The 23034-nt window shown below is 34.3% G+C and overlaps 1 protein-coding gene across 1 annotated transcript; it reads left to right on the top strand.

The window, feature by feature from the left end:
* Nucleotides 1-1754: 1754 nt before the first annotated feature.
* Nucleotides 1755-21694, top strand: LOTGIDRAFT_163011 (hypothetical protein; the record flags this gene model as incomplete). Its single annotated transcript, XM_009059066.1, has 8 exons — nucleotides 1755-1897; nucleotides 10901-11498; nucleotides 13946-14044; nucleotides 15633-15813; nucleotides 19108-19164; nucleotides 20143-20269; nucleotides 21013-21116; nucleotides 21528-21694. 8 exons carry the CDS (start codon nucleotides 1755-1757, stop codon nucleotides 21692-21694), a joined length of 1476 nt encoding a protein of 491 aa, XP_009057314.1.
* Nucleotides 21695-23034: the final 1340 nt, after the last annotated feature.

Here is a 23034-nt window from a genome sequence, read left to right as displayed (position 1 = left end):
TAAAAGGTAAAGCTGATATCGCTAAATGGTAAAGCTGATATCGGTAAATGGGAAAGCTGATATTGCTAAAAGCGCTGATATCCCTGAAAATGTTAAAGCTGATATCTCTAAATGCTTCAGATCATATCACTAAATGGTAAAGCCGATATAGCTAAATGGTAAAGCTGACATGGCTAAATGGTAAAACTAACATAGCTAAATGGTAATGCTGATATCGCTATATTGTAAAGGTTATATCGCTAAACGCTATAGCCGATATCGCTTACTGGCAATGCTGATATCGCTAAATGGTAATGCTGATATTACTGATCGATATCGCTAAATGGTGAAGCTGATATGGCTAAATAGTATAGCTTATATCGCCAAATTGTAAAGCTGAACGGTAAAGCTGATATCGCTTAACGGTAGAGCCAAAATCGCTAAATGGTAAAGCTGATATCGCTAAATAGTAAAGCTGATATAGCTTCATGTCAAAGGCAAAAACAAACAAGTAATTAAAAATTCAGACAGTAAAATATATAGCGTGCCAGGAAAGTAATCATGATCCGATGTCACTCTCCGACTGGGTTTGACATTTTAACTTCCCTAAAGTCCATAGAGCTATTAACGTCAATATTGCGTTTTTAATTACACCTTCGTTAACGATTATGCTTTTAGTTTACCAAGTGAATTCAAATTGGAGCGAACAACTCCATATTATTCTGTTTGAAAATGACGTCATTATCAAAAGTTGTTAGTCCGTTTTTTTTTTAAAGAAGCGAAAGCTTGAATGTGTTCCAAAATTCTACTTTTACCTTTTCTAAACGTTAGGGCTGTAAAAGCATGTAGTCGTTCGGATGGGACAATAAATCGAGGCGTCCGTGTGCAACTTGCAACAGGCTGTGCACGTTAGAGATGCTTCGACAGTGAAAAATCGAAGAAGAGTAAATTAATGCAGCTTTCCTGGCAAAAGTAACCCCATTGCACACTGCACGGCATTAGCCCAATTAGGGGCAGAAGAGTAGGACGTAAAACTACATTCATTCCATCTCCTCTTAACGTCAGCAGAAGGCACGGAAGAATGGTTTATCTTACCCCTTAAACTTTTGATGAATTAGTCTCATTTTCAATATCAAACATCATAGGCGAGGGCATGATGTACAGTAGTTGTCGAAAACTTGCTTATACATTTCAAACTTTTCAAACCTTTCAAAAAATTGAGAACAGCGCTCATTACTGCTCTAATGTGAGTGTTCAGTATGAGTTGTATATAGGCCGAAGATTTTATTGCTTTGGTATTAATACATTTTATGGGTAAAGAAGAAATTGCATGTTTCCATTTGAATGGCGGTACAATCAAATCGACATTAAAAAAAATAATAACAGCATAATCATGTATCCTCTTGAATTTTTATTCTCAGATAACCATTAATACGACTTATATATTTAAAAATAATGATATTTGAAGTATACTTAATCATGCTATTATATGTACATACTAAACGTAATTTTGTTTATCAACTTCGCTCTTACACACGTGTGTAACAGTAATTCTTACTCATTTGAATCTATGGTGTTGGCATCATCACATCGTGAGCACAGTTATACTTACACCACAAAAACGATAGAGCAACGAAACACCATTCATATATGTAGATTATGTTTTAATTTACACGGGTTTGAATGTCTGATTTCGTGAATTTGAAAAAGTTTCGCCAATATTTTTTCGAAATATTCCATGGATTTGTGAAGGAGTCGGATTTAAACTGTTAAGGATGAAGGAAAAATCCGAAGTTACCGTGAAGGACGCAGATAGGGAAGACACCAATGTAAAGGGTCTTTTGAAACATTATGCCAGAAATTCATCCATGCACGGAGTTCCTTCCATTGTGGATACCCAACTTTATCGTGGTCGACAGTAAGCTTTACATTTTACTATATGCATGCATATTGAACAATGTTTGATTGATATGTTAATTGGATCGATTGAAATTAAAGTGTGATCTTAAAGGGATCGTAAAGAGGTTTTCATAAAATTTTTATGTGTATCGGGGACACAGCATCAATTTGCTCCATTACAATTTTCAGTTAGGTAGCTGAAGTTCCTGCAATTCCAATAACATTAGGTTCAGGACGTCAGTAATCTTAAATGTGCCTTATCACCTAAGGCCCTTCGCGATTAGTGACGTAATCAAATACTTAGTTTTAGTTCAAAGTCAGAAAAAAAAACAAAGTTTGTCAGCATTCTAAAATTGGACGTTACAAATTCAAAACCTAAATATGACTTTGTAGATTATGCTTTAATTCATATATTAAATAAAACGTCGCAAAACTATTGCAATTTTGATTATCTCAGATAAGTTTCTTTTGGTGAAATTTCCACCACCAATCCTCGAAATTTGGTAACAAAATCTGTAAACACATCAAAATTAAACACGATTGACGTTTGATATTTATGCGGAATGATATATCTATTTATTCGATCCGATCGTCATTTTTAATGTTTAAAATTTTATTTTCTGAATGTTATAAATTGTCAAGTGATGGGTCTTTTTTACATCATTTTATCAAAAAAATGTAGGTTTATAATAAAAACAGCATTGATATATTACATTACATGTTCAACGAGAAATTCCGATAATCTTCCATCTTATTTTGACAAACGATTCTCCGTTTATCTTAATAGATTTAATCAAATTGATGGAGTGAAATCTAGAACTTGATTGATGAAATTCCAACAAGTTCCGTTAAAATGATTGCGACCAGACTTAAGGGTAACATTCAAAAAATGATGCCTGCTTTATTTACTTTTATTTGATGCCTTCCTCTTTTGAATTCAGATCGAAACACATGTGGCTTGTGTTTATTTGACTTTATCCTATCATTATTTATTACTGAGTTCTTATCTAATCGAGACTTTCTTTCTACTTTTTGTTTTTTACTTATTTTTCGCTCTTGTGTACATGCTTTCGAGGCAGAAAATGACTCGATTATAAGAGTTAGATAGGGAAGGTCGATGGCATTGCATTATACAAGTATTGTATGACCGCCATTGTATATATATGTATTGTATAACTGACATTGTATAAGTACTGTATAACTGACATTGTATAGGTATTGTATAGCTGACATTGTATAGGTATTGTATAACTGACATTGATTTGTATTGTATAACTAACATTGTATTTGTATTGGATAACTGACATTGAATTTGTATGGGATAACTGACATTGTCTCTGTTTTGTATAACTGACTTTGTATAAGTACTGTATAACTGACATTGTATAAGTATTGTATAGCTGGCATTGTATAAGTATTGTATAACTGATTTTGTATAAATACTGTATAACTGACATTGTATAAGTATTGTATAGCTGACATTGTATATGTATTGTATAACTGATATTGTCTCTGCATTGTATAATTGACATTGTATAAGTATTGTATAACTGACATTGCATTTGTATTGGATAACTGATTTTGTATAAGTATAACTGACATTGTATAAGTATTTTATAGGTGACATTGTATAAGTACTGTATAACTGACATTGTCTCTGCATTGTATAATTTACATTATATAAGTATTGTATAACTGACATTGTATTTGTATTGTATAACTGACATAGTATCTGTATTGTTTAACTGACATTATATGTGTATTGTATACCTGGCATTGTATAAGTATTTTATAGGTGACATTGTATAAGTACTGTATAACTGACATTGTCTCTGCATTGTATTATTTACATTATATAAGTATTGTATAACTGACATTGTATTTGTATTGTATAACTGACATTGTATTTGTATTGTATAACAGACATTGTATAAGTATTTTATAGGTGACATTGTATAAGTACTGTATAACTGACATTGTCTCTGCATTGTATAATTTACATTATATAAGTATTGTATAACTGATACTGTATTTGTATTGTATAACTGGCATTGTATAAGTATTGTACAACTGACTATGGATTATCTACAGATTCTGTTTTGTGGTGTTTCTTATCTTTAAAATAGCTGCAATGAGACCGATACTGAGTATTTTACTTATTGATCATGTAAGCATGTGTTTTGAAGTCAAAAGACTGGTCTGTGTGGGGGTAATTTTCTACTTGGGCGATCGCATTCCTTTGTAGACATTTTTCATGCATTTGATCAGATTAACATAGTTGAGTACACTTGTATTGTTATTAAACTATTAGTTAGGTGAAACAAAAAGAATATCGCGATTTAAATGTTACCAGACTTTGTTTTTGTTCATGTAGAAGAAACCACGGAACCATAATATGTAGTCGTATGAAATCGTGGTTGAACGTTCCGTTATTTCTTTTTAATAACCATATTGATAAAGAAATTAGGAGAGCTACGACTTTACCATTCTGACGCTAATTTTTAACGTTAAAACTATTTTAAAGGTGTGCCTAAACTGTTAAAGTTTGTTATGCTTTTTCGTATGTGTTAGAAAACTATCGTGTGGATTTAAGCAAATTATACGCTTTAATTAAGAAAACATGTCTCCTACGTATTCTAAAGTTTCAACAAAAAATATCTAATGTCTTCATGAAGCCAAACACCAAAACTAGTTTAAGCCGCTCACTTAACAAATAGTACACTCTGTTTTAAATTAACCATTTTAAAACAAAATTCGGTTTGATGTAGTAAATACATAGGTGAAAATTGCATATTTTAGAAATATTTTCAGATATAATTTATAATATTTTTTTATTAAAAATTGTGCATACTGCTCCTTTAATGCAATGCTTGTGTAACAATTGCCTTCTTTATTTTCAAGAACAGTACATTATGACGTCGAACCCGATCATTTGATAAAAACTGTGCATATGTTCAAGATATATCATCATCACAACAAAACAAATGAATGAATAACATCCATAGAATATGAAATAATTTGTTGTGTAGATTTCATCTATATTCAAATGTTATTCAACTCAAACTAAACATTTCACTTATAGTCATCGACAGTTTTCGCTTAGTATGTGACACGATAACTGCCCTAAATAGCATAATTTGAAATATAATAATGGCTGAAACCACTCATCATATTATTTAGCATTGCGAGAATACTTTTATTCAGGTCATTCTAATGCATTCTAACTGTTTTCTTTCCATGACTCATTTCAGGATCCTCTTTTCCGCCTGCCTGAATAGAAGGACTGATGAATCATAATTGTCAAAATTTATGCTAGACTACAAAGCGCCTCAAAACTAGTATATATAGCCCCTTTTGAGTTAATTTTCCCACGGCTGAATAGCCTATTCTAATGTGGCACATTGGCAACTATATTTTAGTGATATATAGGCCATTGAATTACGATGTACACCGTTTCAATATTTAAGTGAAATTTTTCTTTCTTTCTCTGATTTACCAGGTTAAAATTTATGTGTCGGTCTTCCTTCCATTAAATTTGTGCACGTTCCGTTTGAGTGTGGACCAGTTCATTATTATTTGATTACCTAATCCACTTTCATGGTGGGTCGTTTGAATCTGATCGTCGTATATCAGGAGACCATCACGTTTATTAAACAGGGAAGAACCCCCGATAGCTATAAACATAAAGATGAAGGCTGGAGATACTTACTTTACTTAGTATTCATCATTAAGGTGAAGTCTGGTGATGAAAGGCGTTGGAATGGTTATAAAACAGGTGACCCGAGAAGCTTGGAACAGATTAACAAGATACTATAATCTAGTACATAGTATAAATAGATCATTGTTAGGTAACATATTGCCAAGTTCTGCTGTTAAAATAATAATTAGTTTAAATGCACAGGTTAGAAAGAGTAATTTTTGTTTCTTCATGATTAGGTTATGTTAAGTGTTCCAGACACTTAAAAGATATTTTGTAGTGAAATTAAGTGGAATTTAAAAATGATCCGTTACTTTAGATCCTTTAAATGTCAATCGTAAAATATAATGCGCCAAATAGGCATAACAAATAATATGGATTATTAAATTTTATACCACAGGACGAAACTATTGAATTTTGAATAATATTCGGTGACATCAATAATATGGAGTCGAAACAAAATTTAATTTGTTAAAAAAAACAATATTACTTCAATAACAAATTCTATAATTTCTTTCCGCTGTATGAAATATTATAATTAAATTTCACGTCCGGTTGATGAGTTAGGGATTACATACAAGCCTTTGAATTCAACTGGTAAAATGAAAGACAAAGTAAAGGCATAATTATTGGCACATTTCCCAACAGTGGTAACAAAATAAGAATTTCTGAATTCCCATTGCAATGTGTAATAAAACTAGAAGTATTACCACCTGTGGTTAAAATAAAACCTATCCTTACAATCAAATAAATACATCATTTTGTTGAAACTTTCTACTTAATGGCTATATTGCCTGCGCAATGGAATGTCTGTATTTTGATATGCCCGCTAAGGCGTAGTTATTTAATGGCATGTGCTATTTATCAGAATTAATTAGACTAAGACAAAGGTATGAACATCTTGGCATACCTTTCATTATGCATTTTATAACTGTTCCATCAGGGGTAAAGATAACGCCATTTTGATAACAACAGATTAACAGTATATATGATCTAAGACTCAGATCTACCTTGCAACTGTCGGAAACTGATAGCTGGATAGTTTGCAACTTGCGTCATGTAAGAGAAGTTATTTTTGTGGTGAAGCCGTTTGCTCATGTTTTTTTTAATATTTACTATGATATTTGACCAAACTGGTCAAAGCAGCCACAATCCAGTTGCTTAAGAACGACCAATTTCTCGATATGTACACTTCCACTGTACTGTTACTTTGCAAAACAAGTCGACCAGAGTTTTCATTAATTGGATGTCTGCTGGTCAATGTCAGTGCATTGAAAATCACACGAAAAGCATTAATTAAACATGGTCATTAATTAGTGAATAAGGTACAAGATAGTAGTCGAATGGAACGCATGTATCGTGGTAGAGGATATCTTAGTTTGCATTCTTCAATTAATTATTCTGCATTTCAAAGAGATAACAAATTATATTGAGACAAGTGCATGAAGATCCAGGAATATGTACCTGCAAATATGATTAACTTCATCTGTAGTTCAGATAACGTCATTATAGTTATCAAATAAACATGCGTTACTAAATCAGATTACATTGTACATTACTGAATATTGAAAATCTCATTTTAGATGAGTCTTAAACGCAAATTGGCCACAAACGAAACTAAAAATTGCTCGTGTATTGAGAATGCTTATATTCTAAGGAAGAGCGGTTCAGGGACTGAAACTACTGACCTTTTGACCTGATCATTGTTATCTTGAGGTACCATTCGGACGAAACGAAACTCACATGCTTCGACGAAACTGCTGATTTGTTTTTTATATGGTTGTCGTATTTACAAAAAGTGTAATCAAACACAGATTTAAGGATGATGTGATAAGAGTCCATGAATGTAAGATCGATTTATCCGATGACAAGGGACAAAAATCATCTTCAGTTATCTTTTACAATCTATTAGACGACGAAGTGATATAGCCCACATACTTCGACATCGAGTTAACTACTGTTCAGCGAATATGGGGGACTTTTCATAAAACATAAATTGAGAACGACCTGTGTTATAAAGATTTCCATTGGAAGTTTATTTTAGTTCGTATCATTGATAATGAAATAATTCACATTGTGCATGGCTTAACATAAAATACGACTGGAAATGAATTCACAAAGAATTTGAAAAAATTCCCTAGCATAAATTCCTGTCAGATACTGTTTTCAATTCAATCAATGATTCCATGATGGAAATCATAAAGGACTTCAAAGTCTTCAGTTATTGAAAGCAGAACTTTAAATTTACGAATCTTTAAAGAAAGTTGATGATGTTTAGTCCATAAATTTTTTTTTATTAATTCTTTGATTAACCTTTTGCCTTTTTGTCGTCTTTTTGTAAACTGCGGGGTAACAGAATTGGACGCAGTGTTCAAAGGGACTTTCAAAGTGTAATTGATACTTTTTAAACTGCAGGATACTAGTTCTCAACACTTTTCTTGGGATTTTGATTTACAGTTTACTCAGTAACACAAATGGAGGAGGCGGGGTTTTAAAGTTCGCAAGGTTTGATTAGGTAATAACATTATTCAAGCTATCGTTTAAATTTAAAAAAAAAGAATCGATATAATAAAATAAGATGAGTTTGACTGAGTGACTCATCCGATTCGTCACATGGGTTGGATGAACGCAGAGTCCGACTGATTAGATCGACGACCAGATCTAGCTTTTGATAGGGAGTCGAACATGAGCAACTAATGTTTTTTTTTTCAGTCGCTGAGATACATCCAGCGGCTCAACTACTATATATAGGGACTGATTGAACCAAGTCCACAGGCCGGGCCTCCTTCGTTAAGTGCACCCTCACCCCCTGACAAAAATACAAAATAGAAAAAACTATATAAATGAGCGAAATAGCACTAACTGCAGAATGAAATTTAATCTTCCATTAACAGGCATTAAATTGACTTACAGATGGGTCTCAGAATGCAGAAGAGCATATATTCCCAGTGGAGGGGCTCCAACCCACTCATTTAGTTGAGCAGCTGCACACATCGATCGGTCATATACTTCCCGGTGCCATCAGATGCTAGCAGCCTTGAAAATCCAGGGACAAAGATCGTACCTGTAGCATGGTCAAATCTTCTGCACTTTAACTGTGTTTGTCCATAAGGAAGTGATTATCCATGTGTCGAGATATGTTTTAACACCAGCATAAGAAATATAAGGAATTGAAAGAGTTTCTCTAAGGCATTTTTAACGTATTTTCCATTATCAAAGTCGTATTTCAAATCAAATGTTTTTATCAAAATTTAATGGCTTTAAAATGTTTACTTTTAGTTCGATGAAATATATTTCACAGTTTCAGTTACGGATTTGTAATTTATGTTCTGGATGTACATCAAGGGACATTGCAGAAAATAACAAACTTGCACTCGGTGCACCTTTTTGAGATATGTTAGGTTGCATCGACCTGATAATGAGGAAAGCTGTTGTATTCAAGGTCACCGGATCTTCGCATGGCGATAGAGATTCGACCCACGAAAACTACTAGCGCCACTGATTGGGCGACATGATAAGTAATGAATGTTCTCTCAAGGGATAGCCGAAAAACAAACTTGCACCCAGTAGGCCTACACCTTTTGAAGATATCTATAGATATCATTAAGGGGTCGAATGCGCCATTTTTTTTTATCAATCGTACCTCAGAAACAGGACTTGTTTAGCTAAGCCTATCAGTAATAGTGTTCGCAGCTCACAGTTGAAATTTGAGCCTTCAAATCCATGTGTGCCCAGAATTACCCGCGTTTGAAAGATGAAAAGACGTTGTTTTTTCTTGAAACACTGCCATACATAAAAAAGACATCTATAGAAATAGGACAAGAAATTCTTAGTTTGGGATATTTTTTAAGGAATTATGCAATTTTCGTACATTTCTGGTACTACTATTTATATTCAAGACTCAAATCTATCCCCCAAAATGACGCATCTCTCCCTTTAAGAAACGCTACCATGATGTAGTTAGTTTGCTACTAGCGGGTTCTGTGCCAAACTTTCTAGCAATTATCGTTTCCAGATTGTGCGTACTCATTAACAGCTTTGCGTTCACTTAACAAAACATTTCGTCTCATTTTGTGATTCTTAATTAGGTTTGTAATATCAATGGGTAACAAAAGGATCAGATAGTGGCGGCGCCAGTGGAGGTACAGGGAAAAAAGGGAAAATTGGTTTGTATCCCTAATTGTCTTCCACTTTATTTTAAACCAATTTTATACGTTTTTGCTCTAGAATATGTCAAAATGAGCCAAATCAGTTAACTTTTTCGGAAATTTTTTTTTTCAGTCGCTTCATCAGAGGCCTGAGCCTATGACGCCTCCACACAGTTGCCATTCTTTGAATTTCAGCCTCGACAGCCCCCCCCCCCCCTCCCCCCATTTTGTCAGTCTGCCTCATATTTGTACCCCCATTCTCGGAGGTTTGGCGCTGCCACCGGGAACAGACAACTGAAACGATGGGCGAAGGGATCCACTTGAATAAGGACAGCTGATATTACCGAAGTCACCAGTTCTATTCGCATGACAATAGAAACCAACTAACACCCTTAGCGATTGACCTGCTTGCAACCCGCGTGTAATTTGTGAGGAAATTGTGGTTTTTTTTTAGCACTTTTAGAGACATGGAAATGAGCCAGACTGATATAAAAAATTTAACGTAGATCTTAAATGTCGACGAATAAAGAGAATGTTTATTTATTATCAGATCTAAACAATACTTATTAGACATGTAAACCTTTTTGTCAATCGAGGCCTCCAATTTCTTACTGAAGTATTGGTTCCTCCCTGAGCCTGTGCAATTGAGAAAACTCACCCCTCCTTTCTCTAAAAGCTAAATCTCCTAGTAAATGATGAACATTTTTGTTCTTCCGAATATGAAAGAATCATATAGCCAAATAAATATATTATAAGGACAGAAGCGCCACTCTTTGACCAATCGTACCTTAGTCTCAGAAACGGAAGCTGAGTCAGTCAGTAATTGTATTTTGAGATTTCGAAATTTGAACCTTCAAATCCATGTGTATTCAGAATTATCTGCGTTTGAAAATCAAAAAGACGAATCGTTTTTTCTTTCTTGAGACACTGCAATATATAGAAAAGACATCTTAAGTAATAGGTACAGAAATCAGAAGATAGTAGCTCTTCTTGTAGTTCCTTCAAGGCAACCGTATTTATACTTCCTCAGTTTTTAATATGTTCGTGGTTAGATTTGGAAACCTATATTAAGATATATATTGTAAAAGTATGGAATATATTGTACTTATACTGCTTATGACGTTTTATCTAAATAGCATCTTAAGAGTATGCAAATTCTTAATTTTGTATTTTTCAGTATATTTTGGGTGATAGTGGTGCTTGTTATGGCAGCGTTATTGGTGACGACAATATACGTTCAGCTGTCGGATTATTATCGTTACCCCACTGTTACTAGTGTTAACATTCGTTACGTAGACGAAGATGATTTTCCTGCAGTTACTATCTGTGATTTAAATATATTTAATAAGGAATTTATCCAAGACATGTCGAATCGAACTCAAATGGCCATGCCACATTTAACAGAAATTACCGGTATCTACCATTTAGTGGGCAAAAGACTGCTGACAGGCTTGTATAAAAATGCCCCGCCCATTGGAAACAAATCTGCTGAAGAAATTGTGGATACAATCTTTACTCAAGTGGACAGTATGATCAAAGGCACGGGACTACGGTGTGCTTGGGGAGATTATTACTGGGAAGACTGTAGTGCTGCCTTAACTACGCGAGTGACTGAAATGGGAATCTGTTTCACGGTTGATACGTTAAAGTTGAAAAAGACGAAAAAAGTAATTAATCCCAACCCAGTGAGTAATGCTTTACGTGGATTAAGTGTACTGGTTACTACATCAAGAAGTGATATTCCTTATAGACTCTACCAATTTGAAGGTTTTAAAGTAAGTATGAAAAGTAGCCATAAGAGCAGGCAACTGGCAATTAACGGCATCGCATCCTTCGCAGAGCTGAAGCATAAGATTGCCGACTGTTGACGTCCGCAATCAACCGAATGGTTGCAGATTCAGACCGCTGAAGTCAAGGCCCGGGTCCGATTTTTGTTAGAAATTAGAACATGAGCAACTTGTGACGACAATTGACATTTTTCAGTCGCCGTTGCAATTCGGATTCTCAAATATGCCGTCATCTGCTAGCAGTAGTTTAAAATCAGATTTCTTTCAAAGTTTGTCCATGCGGACTACTTTCAAATACCATGCCTTTATCGTCAGTAACACCACAATCTTAACAACAGAAGTTCAAGAATTTTAATTGGTCTACCTTAGGTTTGTTACCGTGTTAATAGTTGACATTTCCAGAGTTCTTAACTGATTAATTTCTAGAAACATAATGGGTTGACCCAAAACCAAACGTTTGTTATCAGAAACAAATCGTCTTCAAGCTATAATTATCTAGTTTCAAAAGTGGACTAATTAGAATCCTTTAGTTCGTATTCGTATATCGAAATTTCACAAATACAGTAATCTTGTTTTTTCACGAAAGAAAAGAAAGAAAAAAGAAAACAAAACAAAAAAACTAGGCCTATATTTTACAAGGATAACAACTTAGGTTCACAGTTAAGGATTCTTTCTACCAGCTGGTCCTTGTCCACACCTCTTAGCATTGATCTTTCCCGGATTATCAGTACCCATTTATAGATGGGTCCACTGGAATTATGACTATCACATTAAACGTTACCATCCAAATGACGTCGTGTTTAGAACCAACGCTTTGACCGACTGTGCTTTAGAACCTCACAAAAGGATCCTTTCTACCGTAGGGTCAAACCTCTCGGCACTGATCTTTCCCTGATCATTCTTACAAAATTCCAGTTGGGGTAATGTGGTAATGTGCTAATGACTCATTAAGGTCACCAGATTTCCATGCGATTTTATCGAATACCCTTCAAAAATTATCAGAAACTATGCTTATCAATCTCTTGCCGATTTCTTAAAATATATGTTCCAGGTTGACCAGTACACGGATTATCTTATTAGATTCAGATCAAGTCTATCAGATTTAACAAAAATATAAAAGTCATTTTCGTTGTAAATCATGCCAGGGTTGTAATTATGGCGATAAGAGATAATATTAATCGCAAAAATTTCGACACTCTTCTGCGTCGTATCACACCATGTAGCAATGAGATAGCTCATTAGAGAGTTGGCGTGGCATTTGCTAGGCGATTATGTGCCGTTCGTCAAGATTAAAGGCTATTTAAATTCCAGGACCATTACTTGTGAGAATCTGCCTGTTGTCAGAATCCAATCCATTCAAATAATGTGTCATAACATAATTGCACAAAGTTGTTGCCAATTATTAACACAATTTTACTCAATTTAATGACTTGATCACCCGACATAGCTCATATTTCAGCATTGATACAAATTCGTGATGATGATAGCAAATAATTATGTTGACATTTTCACTTTTCACTCACCATATTAACTTTCTGAACTTTAAGTGGTCGAAGGATAATTTGAAACTTACTTTCTCATTCAATAACCGAAAGAAAAAAATTGACTTTGGTTATATTGCTAATATGGTTTACGCTCCGATTATACTATAATGAAGTTAATAGACTACTATTAATATAATAAAGTATCCCATTTTGTGAATTTAATTGGTTAGGAATGTTCTAATAACAGTCCTAATACACTGATAAATACAATCACCAATTAAGATGGTGTAGTTGATATATTGACCTGATGTCCTATTTGCGAAAACTGATATCAAGTGCAGATTTTCGGAAATAATGTAGTGTAGTCCGATTAGATAATGATTGTAAGATCAATTTAAGTATAACTGACTAATCCGATGACCAGAAACGATAATCATCGCAAATTAACTTATGAAGTGAACAAGGACGAGCTTTCGTAACTAAACATAAAAATATGATTTTATACGTTTTTATTCCCAAATATGTGTCAGAATGCACCATATCAATTCAATATTTCGAAAATTTTCTAAGGTGAATTTTCTCAGAATTCCCCCTAATTGTCTTGGGAGGTTGGTGCTGCCACTGACAAGGCCCCTCAACTAGTTCTAGATCTTCACAATCTGCGTCTAATACCTTGACATTATTAGAAACATGTCTTGTTATGCGGAATTTTGTTAATGCAAGTCTGTGGCTTGGCATGTAATCGAGTGCTATGATTGGTTGTATTCGACGAAAATTAGTCTGAATGTATTCAAACCAATAAATAACCAATTACAAACAGAAATTGTCACTGGGTTGAGTTTTAGTTAATCCCGTAACTGCCAAATACAAATGATCACAAAATTAAAAGAGAAGGACTGTGTTTAGAGAAACAACACCAATTTAAAATCATTGTTATTCATTCTTTTTCAGGTAGTTCTACACGATGTTGAAGAAGATCCTCTACCGCAATCTCGGGGTTTTGTGGTTGGAGCCAATTGTTCGTCTGAGATCGAAGTATCAAAACACGTGGTAAGTACATCTCAGATAAGAGAAATAGAAACTAACTCAACATTTATTTCATCTATCGAAATATTGTGGTGAAGACAGTTAAGGGTACTGAAGTAAATTTGACTGCTCTCAATTAAGAAGTCTTAAAAGGACTATAAAGAGGGTTTCTACATTTTTTATGTGTATAGGGGACACTAAAAGCATGAATTTGCAGCATTCCAATTTTCAATCGGATGTCTGTGGTTCCTGCAATTCCACTAAAACCGACGTCTGATTTAAAACTGGAATGGTGAAATTGATGCTATCAGTGTCCGCGATTCACTTAAAATTTTTTAGAAAACATATTTACAACCCTTTTAAATAGCGCAGAAAACTCCATTCATTTCATTTTTACAATCGTTTGAAGCTTCAAACAACCATTAAGGGTAACATGATATTGCAGACAAGTGTCATAAATAGCCATCTTTATTTTTAGTCTTTTACATTTACCTCAGATTATATCATTATGAATATTTAATAGAAACGACAGATGTCCAAAACTTTGAAATTAATTTTCTCGAAAAGTAAATTATATTACATTGTTACTTTCCTGCACACAAGGAAATTGGATCTGTTTTTTGCTACTGTTTGATTAAGATTAGCTTTTGCTTGTGGACTATTATCTACACTAATTTCGTCTTCACTAGATATATCAGAAGCACAAACAAGGAAGCGAAACTCTCATATCATTTCAAGCTATTAGCTTTTATGTTCTTTCATGCTCCGAGTCAAAGTTGAATTTTGAATACAATGATTTCTGTGACGACTGTCGCCAGCAAGGCAGGATAGGTTGACCCTAATGGGACATCCAGTAATACTTTTTCGCCAGTAGAGTAAGTAATGCTCGCCCATAAGGGTTTGTCAATTCGGCATCACATTCAGAGAACCAACAAATCTCATATTTGGTACATTATATAATTCTGTTCGTATGACTTTTCTTCTTCTCATTTAATAACCTAAAAAAACAATCGTTCATTGTGTTTGTAAGCTCTGTCCCTGCCAAGTCCTGGGCTTGTTGGAAGTGGTGTGAACTCTTTTAATGCTTCATACCCTAATTATAATATTTTGTACAAATGTCAGAAACCAGCGTGGCGTCCTCCGTTATCCATCACTTCAATGTGGTAGATTAATACGAAGTAAAACCATTAGGTTTCATCCGTGTTACTTCCATGAAAGCTGTAATTCCAAAGATGGGTTCAAATAGACTTAAAGCATCCCATCGGATCCGAAATTCTCATGTTGAGAAACTGAATGCTAGCTAGTAATGCGATCAATTAGATGATCGCTGATTTCAACGAGGACAAACGCCAATCTTTGCAAAAGGGTAGTACAATGGCAATTTGTGGGTGGCAACTGTGGTTTATGCGACTGATTCAGTCGATTCGTCCAAAGTCGTTAGTAGTCGTTAAAATCCCGTTGCCAGTCACAAGATCAACTTGATCCTCAACCTTTTTATGCTTAGAAATCTTCTTCAAAAATTTTGCCTTACACGTGTTAAACAGATTAATATAATTGGGCCAAAAACTCGGATTACGTTCAATCTACTTGATATTGTTTTTGTCATTTTCAGAGAATTGGACTAGAACCACCGTTCAAGGCGTTTGGTGGAAGCACCTGTGTGGACACCAACAGCGATAAATTCGTGAATCCATTAAAACGCTATGAAAATTATACGAAAGAAGCGTGTGAAAATGAATGTTTTATAGATTATGTGGTACAGACCTGTGGGTGTCGACACTTTCTACATAAAGGTAATGGAATTGTTGTTAAAATTAACGTCTTTTCCATGTATTAACGTGGTGTTAAGACAGAGCTATATACAATTATACGTATTTTAAAATCAAGTAAGAAAGGGAAGTGAAAAGATTAAATACTTGTAAATTGTAATTACCACTTGGTTCTATTCGGTACACAATTGAAAAATCAGTACACAAGCATGCGCTTTAGAGAAAAATATACATTTACTTTCAATGCATAATAGTTATATCGCATGTGTCCATTACATAATACAGATTGGTTATCATGTCACAACTCGATATAATTCTAGCTATTTAGCCGAGTTCTAGTTACGAATGTTATTTCGCAAATCGTATTTTCCATATTTCCGTAAGTCGTTAATTATCAATGGATCAAGGCAAATAAAAACACCAAAATACTTTAAGCAACGAAAGAGCCTCAAACATTTCCATATTTATAAAGGTGTCAGACAGTAGACTATTATTCAATCGTTATCTTATAAACAGTAAAAACGGTATTAGGCGACCACTCTTGGGAATTTTACAAAGTGGTCTCTTAATGAAGGTGGTCCCTTAAGACCTTAGTATTTGGAGAGTATTGGATTAGAATAAGCAACAAAGCAGGATTAACTGTATTGATACCAGAATATTATACGTGTTGCGTAATCCTACTATATCGATACATAAAGATCCACGTCGATGCAATAATTGTATCCATTATCCAGCACGGTTCGACAGAAAAGTGTCAGTGTCAAGTTGAGAGAGTTGGGACATCGTTCTAGTTTCAAGTGTGTCGAGTCTCGCAAGGAGAGGTGGTCTTTGTTCGGACCGAGTACGCCACGGCTAAATATCAGTGCAGTGTAAACGCATCATACAATAATCTACATAATAATAATTATCACGGTTTTCTTTGGTTTTTGAATAATGTGTTGATAACAGTCGAACGCTAATTTGATCAATACTATAAAAGAATTTATGCGATGCAATTTGAATAAACATCTGTTACTTTAATAGGCGAGATTGCAGAAATATTAACTTCAAAAACGTGGACAATGCATCTATTATGTCGTAACAGCAGTGTTAAACAGTAGTTACTAGATTAATCAATAGAAAAATTTGTACAAGGTTGAAAATTGAAATGAAGCTGGCCCAAACTGCTGGGATTTTTCCTCTGTTCTGATCTGAAATTAGAGAAGGTTAGATTGTTACACGGAATTTAGTTTGTTACGAACAAAGATTTTGTTTTTGAATATGCAATAATCATCTTTCGTTTATGAACAGGGGTGAATGTCTCTTGCAGACTATCGTAATGGGCATCGACTATCTTACTTGCTGGTGGTATTTAACGTAGACAACAAAGGGTGTTATGCCTGCATTATGATGATGAATATTCAGTTCTGTGTCTAGCATTAAGTGGGCGTTTCCATATGTAATTGAATATTCATGATAAAAGGTCATAATATTCACTTTCATAATTTAATTGAATTTAAATAGTTTTAACATTTATACAACGTCGATTATCCTTAACATTACAACTTAACACCCGATTGGAATTCTACAATAATGGCCTAAACACATTATCTAATATTTATCAATTTATAATTCAGTTGGAAATGTGTTTTTAATCCTTGAAATAGGTACTTAGTAACACTATCCATTCGCTATAATATGATAAAGTCAAGAACTCCTCACACTATCGCCGATCGAATCCAATCAAATCCAAATCAGTTTTAACGGTATTGTTTTCTTTGGCCAAAACATTTCCTTTTCGAGCGAAAGGTATTATTTCTCGTGCAATATGATACTGTTTATATCAGTCGTAATATATTTTATTTAGTGACATTAAAAATAGTTTCTCCAGATTTTCAAATATAGTTTCCTCTCATAAATGGTAGATTTAAAGTGATAAACATTGATTTTCAGGTTGGTAGTTGTTGCTTAAAATGGCCCTCACTCCATAGCCATCACCGGTTTCGTACGATTGCGAATAAGAATATCGTCATAACTTTCGAACGCGACGCAACTGAGTTGTGCGTTCGGTAATCGTGACAAGTTTCATTATTCGCCACCATACCTAACTGGTAATCGTAATGGTGTGAGGCACTTTAAGTGCCTAAACCACATGGTGAAAGGCGTTGCTCACCATGACCAACCCAATCGTCTGCCGCATCTTGTTATGTATGATTTGAGCTTCAGAGTTTTACATAAACCTTTACATATCAATATGTTTATATAAAAATATAGCCATACCTAACGACTCATCTGCAATACATTTAATTAATTCAATCTGCAATATCTTCATTGAAATACATAGGTCTGCTAATCAAAGCTTTTGATATTCATTTTAAGTATAAAAATAGTGGTATAATTAATTTCACATCTTCATTATGAATATTTCCTAATGTGTTCTGGTAGCAGGTGCGTTTAAGAAATTTTTAACATCATGTGCATGCATTTATTACAGATTTGATGAAGTCATATTAATTTACGTCTTGAAAAAGACAGCAGTCTAAATTGGTACAGTTTTTTTAGTACGATTGCTACCAGCAATCAACTAGAGACGATCGCGGCTTCCTGTCGTATATTATTAGACCTATTAACTGAACGTATAACAAGTTCGAACAACTGGCAGCAACTGGCTGTTTGTGTTTCTGAATTAATTGTTGTCGTCGGTTCGCTCAGATCGACTGATCAATCCGATTTCCACCAATTGTATGAACATATAGTCGTCGATAATTCAGCTGTTATCTGATTTTGTCAGCCAAACAGAACCTCAATATTTGGAGGTTGTTTTGATATTGTAAATCTCACAAAGGAGGTCGTTCAGTCTTATTCAGTATAGGTCCAGCCATTTTCAGTGACAGTGGAATTAATCAATCTATTCTGTCGGATCTTGTCGCTTCACGTGCATGAAGGTGAAAGGGACAAGGCGGGGCCGGAAGGATCGAAGCCCCTTGAGCCCAGAGGCTTCCCAGAATCCTACGGGTTTTAGATGAATTTTGAGCATTCGGGGTGTTTAATTTTTACTTTAAAAAAAAACTTTCACAGGTCTGCGGGGAGGGCCATGGCCACATGACCTTCCTCCTTAATACACAACTGAAGGCATGATATTACAACCTTTTCGCATTATTCACCTGTACTGGGTGATCTAATCGCACCAAACAAACTCAATCTAATTTGATTGTGCTCTCGATTACATTAATGTAAGAATAATTAAATCTAATTATCTAAAATGATTAATGTTTGGCCTTGTCATTATTTTTATATAAAGTCCACTGTTTTACTCTGTCTTGTTTTATATATTTACAGGAAACGAAAGTTTATGCCACATAGACCGTTTGATAAAATGTTACCGAGAAGCTGAAAGTAGGTTTTCAATACTTTTGTTCTTTTGAAATTAAAATCAAATATAGGTTTAAAGGGACCGTGGCGCTATATTTTTTTGTCGTTTGTCTCAGGAATTGTTTTAGCTAGTAACAGTGTTCACAGCTCAACGTCGAAATTTGAGCCTTCAAATGCATGTATGTCTAGAAATATCCGCGTTTGAAAATTAAAAGACGAGTCGTCTTTCGTTTGAGACACTACTATATATGGAAAAGACATCTGTAGAAATAGGAAATGAAATTCCTAAATTGAGATATTTTTAAAGGAATTATGCGATATTTGTTCCAGACAAAATCAAAATTTTCAGAAAACTGTGATGGGTTGGTTTCTGATTGACAATGCAATATTCTATGAAAAAATACATAAATTCGGTCAGTAGCACCCATGAATCAGATTTCATATTTAGATAGTCAAAATATACATAGTCGGCATTGATCAAAATACATGTGTGCTACAGGCTGTGCACGTTGAAGATGCCTGAACAGTTGGAAATCGACAAAGAGCAGGCTAATGCCGCTGTCCTGGTAAATTTTCCTCATCGCATCATGCATGGCGTTGCCCGTCTTCATTAGCCCACATGGTGCAGAAAAGCAGGACGTAAAACCCCATTCACGTCATTTAGTCTGAATGAACATGCACTCTACCTTGGGCAAACCATCAGTAAAACATGTAAAGGGGAGACGTGGACTATCTGAGGCAGCAGGCTTTTAATAATAATTAGTACAAAAATTAATACAATAATGAAATACTTTCATTGTAAAACTAGAGCTCAATACATCATTATAGAAAAATAAAAACAGAAGTTGAATCATGTTGTTACTCAGAGTATCACGCTATGCGATCTATATATCTTTTACTGGTTATTAGTACACATTTCGAATTGGATAGAACAATAAATAATATGATGATTGGTCTGCCTTACTCATGCTTTACAAAATCCATTTCAATTCTATATTCCAGAGGACTATTACAGAGGTGGAACTGCCAAATCTGAATGTATCTGCCCACTGCCATGTAAAGAGAGTACCCACAAAGCTTCGATTTCCTGTGCTAAATTCAGAGCTACTGAAAGCTTTGAAAAAGTAGTGTAAGTTTCTAGTTGCATTTATGGTAGATTTATTGCGCACATCAAAATATTTTGGGTTTTGGGTTATAGACTTCAAGGCATAAACATGTATATGTATACTGCGTACACATTAAAATAAAATAGCTCCAATTAACACATTTTGTGGCCAACGGTAATAATGTTTGCAATATACGTCTATATAGAGACAAAGATTCTTCTTTTTAAATACCTTTGTCTTTCATTCAGTAACATTTTAATATTAATCTTTCAATGGCATATTAGAAGCACAAGATATAGATAAATAAGACAATTTTATGGATAGATACTTCTGGTATATTTATTACTTCAACGTTCCAATGTAGTTCTCACACCGTCATCAGGATTATAATAGTTATAAACAATCAGTAACATAAGTATATATATACAGGTAACATTGATAATGGAAACAAACAATAAAGGCAAAAGGGAAGAGGTGTAAAAAGACAGCTGTAGGGATTAAAAAGAGTAATTAAACGGATTGAGAGGAATAAGATAGAGATTAGGGTAGAAGCCACAATGCGGTAGGAGATACATGGAGTACCAGTTCAAAGCGGGGCTAATATTACTAATTGGCTAATTTACCAGAAAACAAAACTTTACACTATACGTTGTGGTAACTGTAACTGAATTAATATATAATAGAAGACTACAATAGCATGTGATGATTTTAAACAAATTTATATTAATTCAAGGGAGAAAACTGTTACTTTGATTTTATATTTCAGCCAAAATCTGGATGCTGATGTTGTTGTACTTCATTTTTTCTTTGCTGATCCCGTTGTGACCGTTATTGAACAGGTTCCAGTTTATACACTCGAGAAACTTCTAGGTAAGCATTCCTGACCATCTTTTATCGTGCATAAAGATAAAAAAAAGAGAATTAAGGTGCTTAAGATCCTTCTATCAGTTGGTCCTTGACTTTGACCATACCTTTTGACATTGATCAGCCGAGTTGACGGGGTTTTCATCAGTTACGTCCCTTCGACTTTTAAAATTCGTCTTTAAGTTGCTGTCTTCTGTTGGCGCGTTTCTTTTTGCAGTGTGTGTTGATAAGCTATGACGGGTGTGGTGCCAGGCAGGGTATGCTTACTCTTCTAGACACTTAATACCACTTTTCATTATGAAATACTCACTTACTTATGATTTATATACTTCCTCATGTGAAAAGTTCATTAGCTGTTGCCAATATTTCGTCAATAGTATTTCAGTATATACCTTGTGACCTTTCTTGTCATTACAGGTTCTATTGGAGGTCAAGTTGGTCTATTTATGGGTTTCAGTTTAATAACAGTAGCTGAAATGTTCGAACTTATCTTTCTGTTGGTCACACGAGGACGGTTATTGCACCAAGAAAGGTACCACGCTGAGGCCGAAATGAGAAGACTTGCTGAAAATTCGAAACAATGAAAAAGTTTAATGAGATTCTTATTAGTAAACAGTTCATTCCGCCGTACAAATAAATTATCAGATCATCTTAGTATTGCTGATTTATAGCTGTGATAATGAAATCTGAAACCACATCTGCATTAGGTCAAGTAAAAATGATCACGGATCCTTGGTACATGATGATAATTCAAAAGCAGTGAATATCCCGTAACATTTTTTTTTTATTATTTCCAAAAGTATACATCATCTGAAAATATGCTGTGGAATGAAGATCTGTTTTTTATAAACTACAAAAATGTACAAAGAGTGATTCTGTTATATTGGTTTCATACAGTTTTAGTTTGTGAAGTCATTTGTTGCCGTCCAAAGATGTTAAGGGTTAATGTATTGCACGTCCTGCTATCCAGATTGGAGAAAAGGAAAAAACCAAACAGTGTCTTGGTTTTTATGAAACGAGATGATTGCATTACACAAGATGGAGAAAAGCTGACACGCTTAAGAAGGAATTTCCACGAACGAGATATTTAAGCAATAGTCTTTGGTTTGTGGATTCAAGTTGAAACTGGACAGTGTCTTGGGCACAATGCAATGATAATGTGGTACCGCGCAGGGACTTTTCTTATATTGGTTGATATTGAAGGGTTATATCGTATATATTCGTGTGTATACCGGCAGCTGTATATATGGGGTTATATTTATTTTCAACAATGTATCTGAAGAAAGGATTGAATAGACAGTGTTCCTTGTCAAGTGCAGCAGAAAAGAAGCAAATAGTTCGGTACCAAAGTTGGATTATTGGACATTTTTCGTTCATTGACTTTTGACAAATTAATGTATAGCATGAGATTTGCTTCAATATGTAAGAACTGTTTCACATGAAAATGATGCCATATTGTAATTGGGATTCATTTTAGTAATGATCCATGTTGTACCAAGTATGTCAGGGGAATCGTGCCAAAGAAATGATCAGATATAAATATCCTCTTGATTTGTGAATCAAAAATAAGGTATTATGGTCAATTCTTTTATCTTCACCACCATACAAAACTATGTATGTATGGTTCTTACTTTGTAATAGCACATTTGAAAGTAAGAATCATATAAGTAGTTTCGTATGCTACACAATAACCACTGCACAATTATGGTCATGTCATGGATTTATTGCCAATCTTTTCTGTGAAATCTCACTGCTGTAGGAATATGTTTTGATATACCCACATTAAATCAAATTACAGTAAACTAAACCATGTTTATATATTTTTTTTCATATTTATTTCCAAAATTAAATAGTTTTGTAGTGTTCTTCGTGCTTAGGTTAAACTTTTGATGATACAAAAACGACGGTGAAGAGTCAAAGGTCT

This window comes from Lottia gigantea, assembly GCF_000327385.1.
Source record: "Lottia gigantea unplaced genomic scaffold LOTGIsca_37, whole genome shotgun sequence".
Lineage (NCBI taxonomy): Eukaryota > Metazoa > Mollusca > Gastropoda > Lottiidae > Lottia > Lottia gigantea.
Note: the sequence above shows the minus strand (reverse complement) of the source record. Positions and strands in the feature narration are given on the sequence as shown.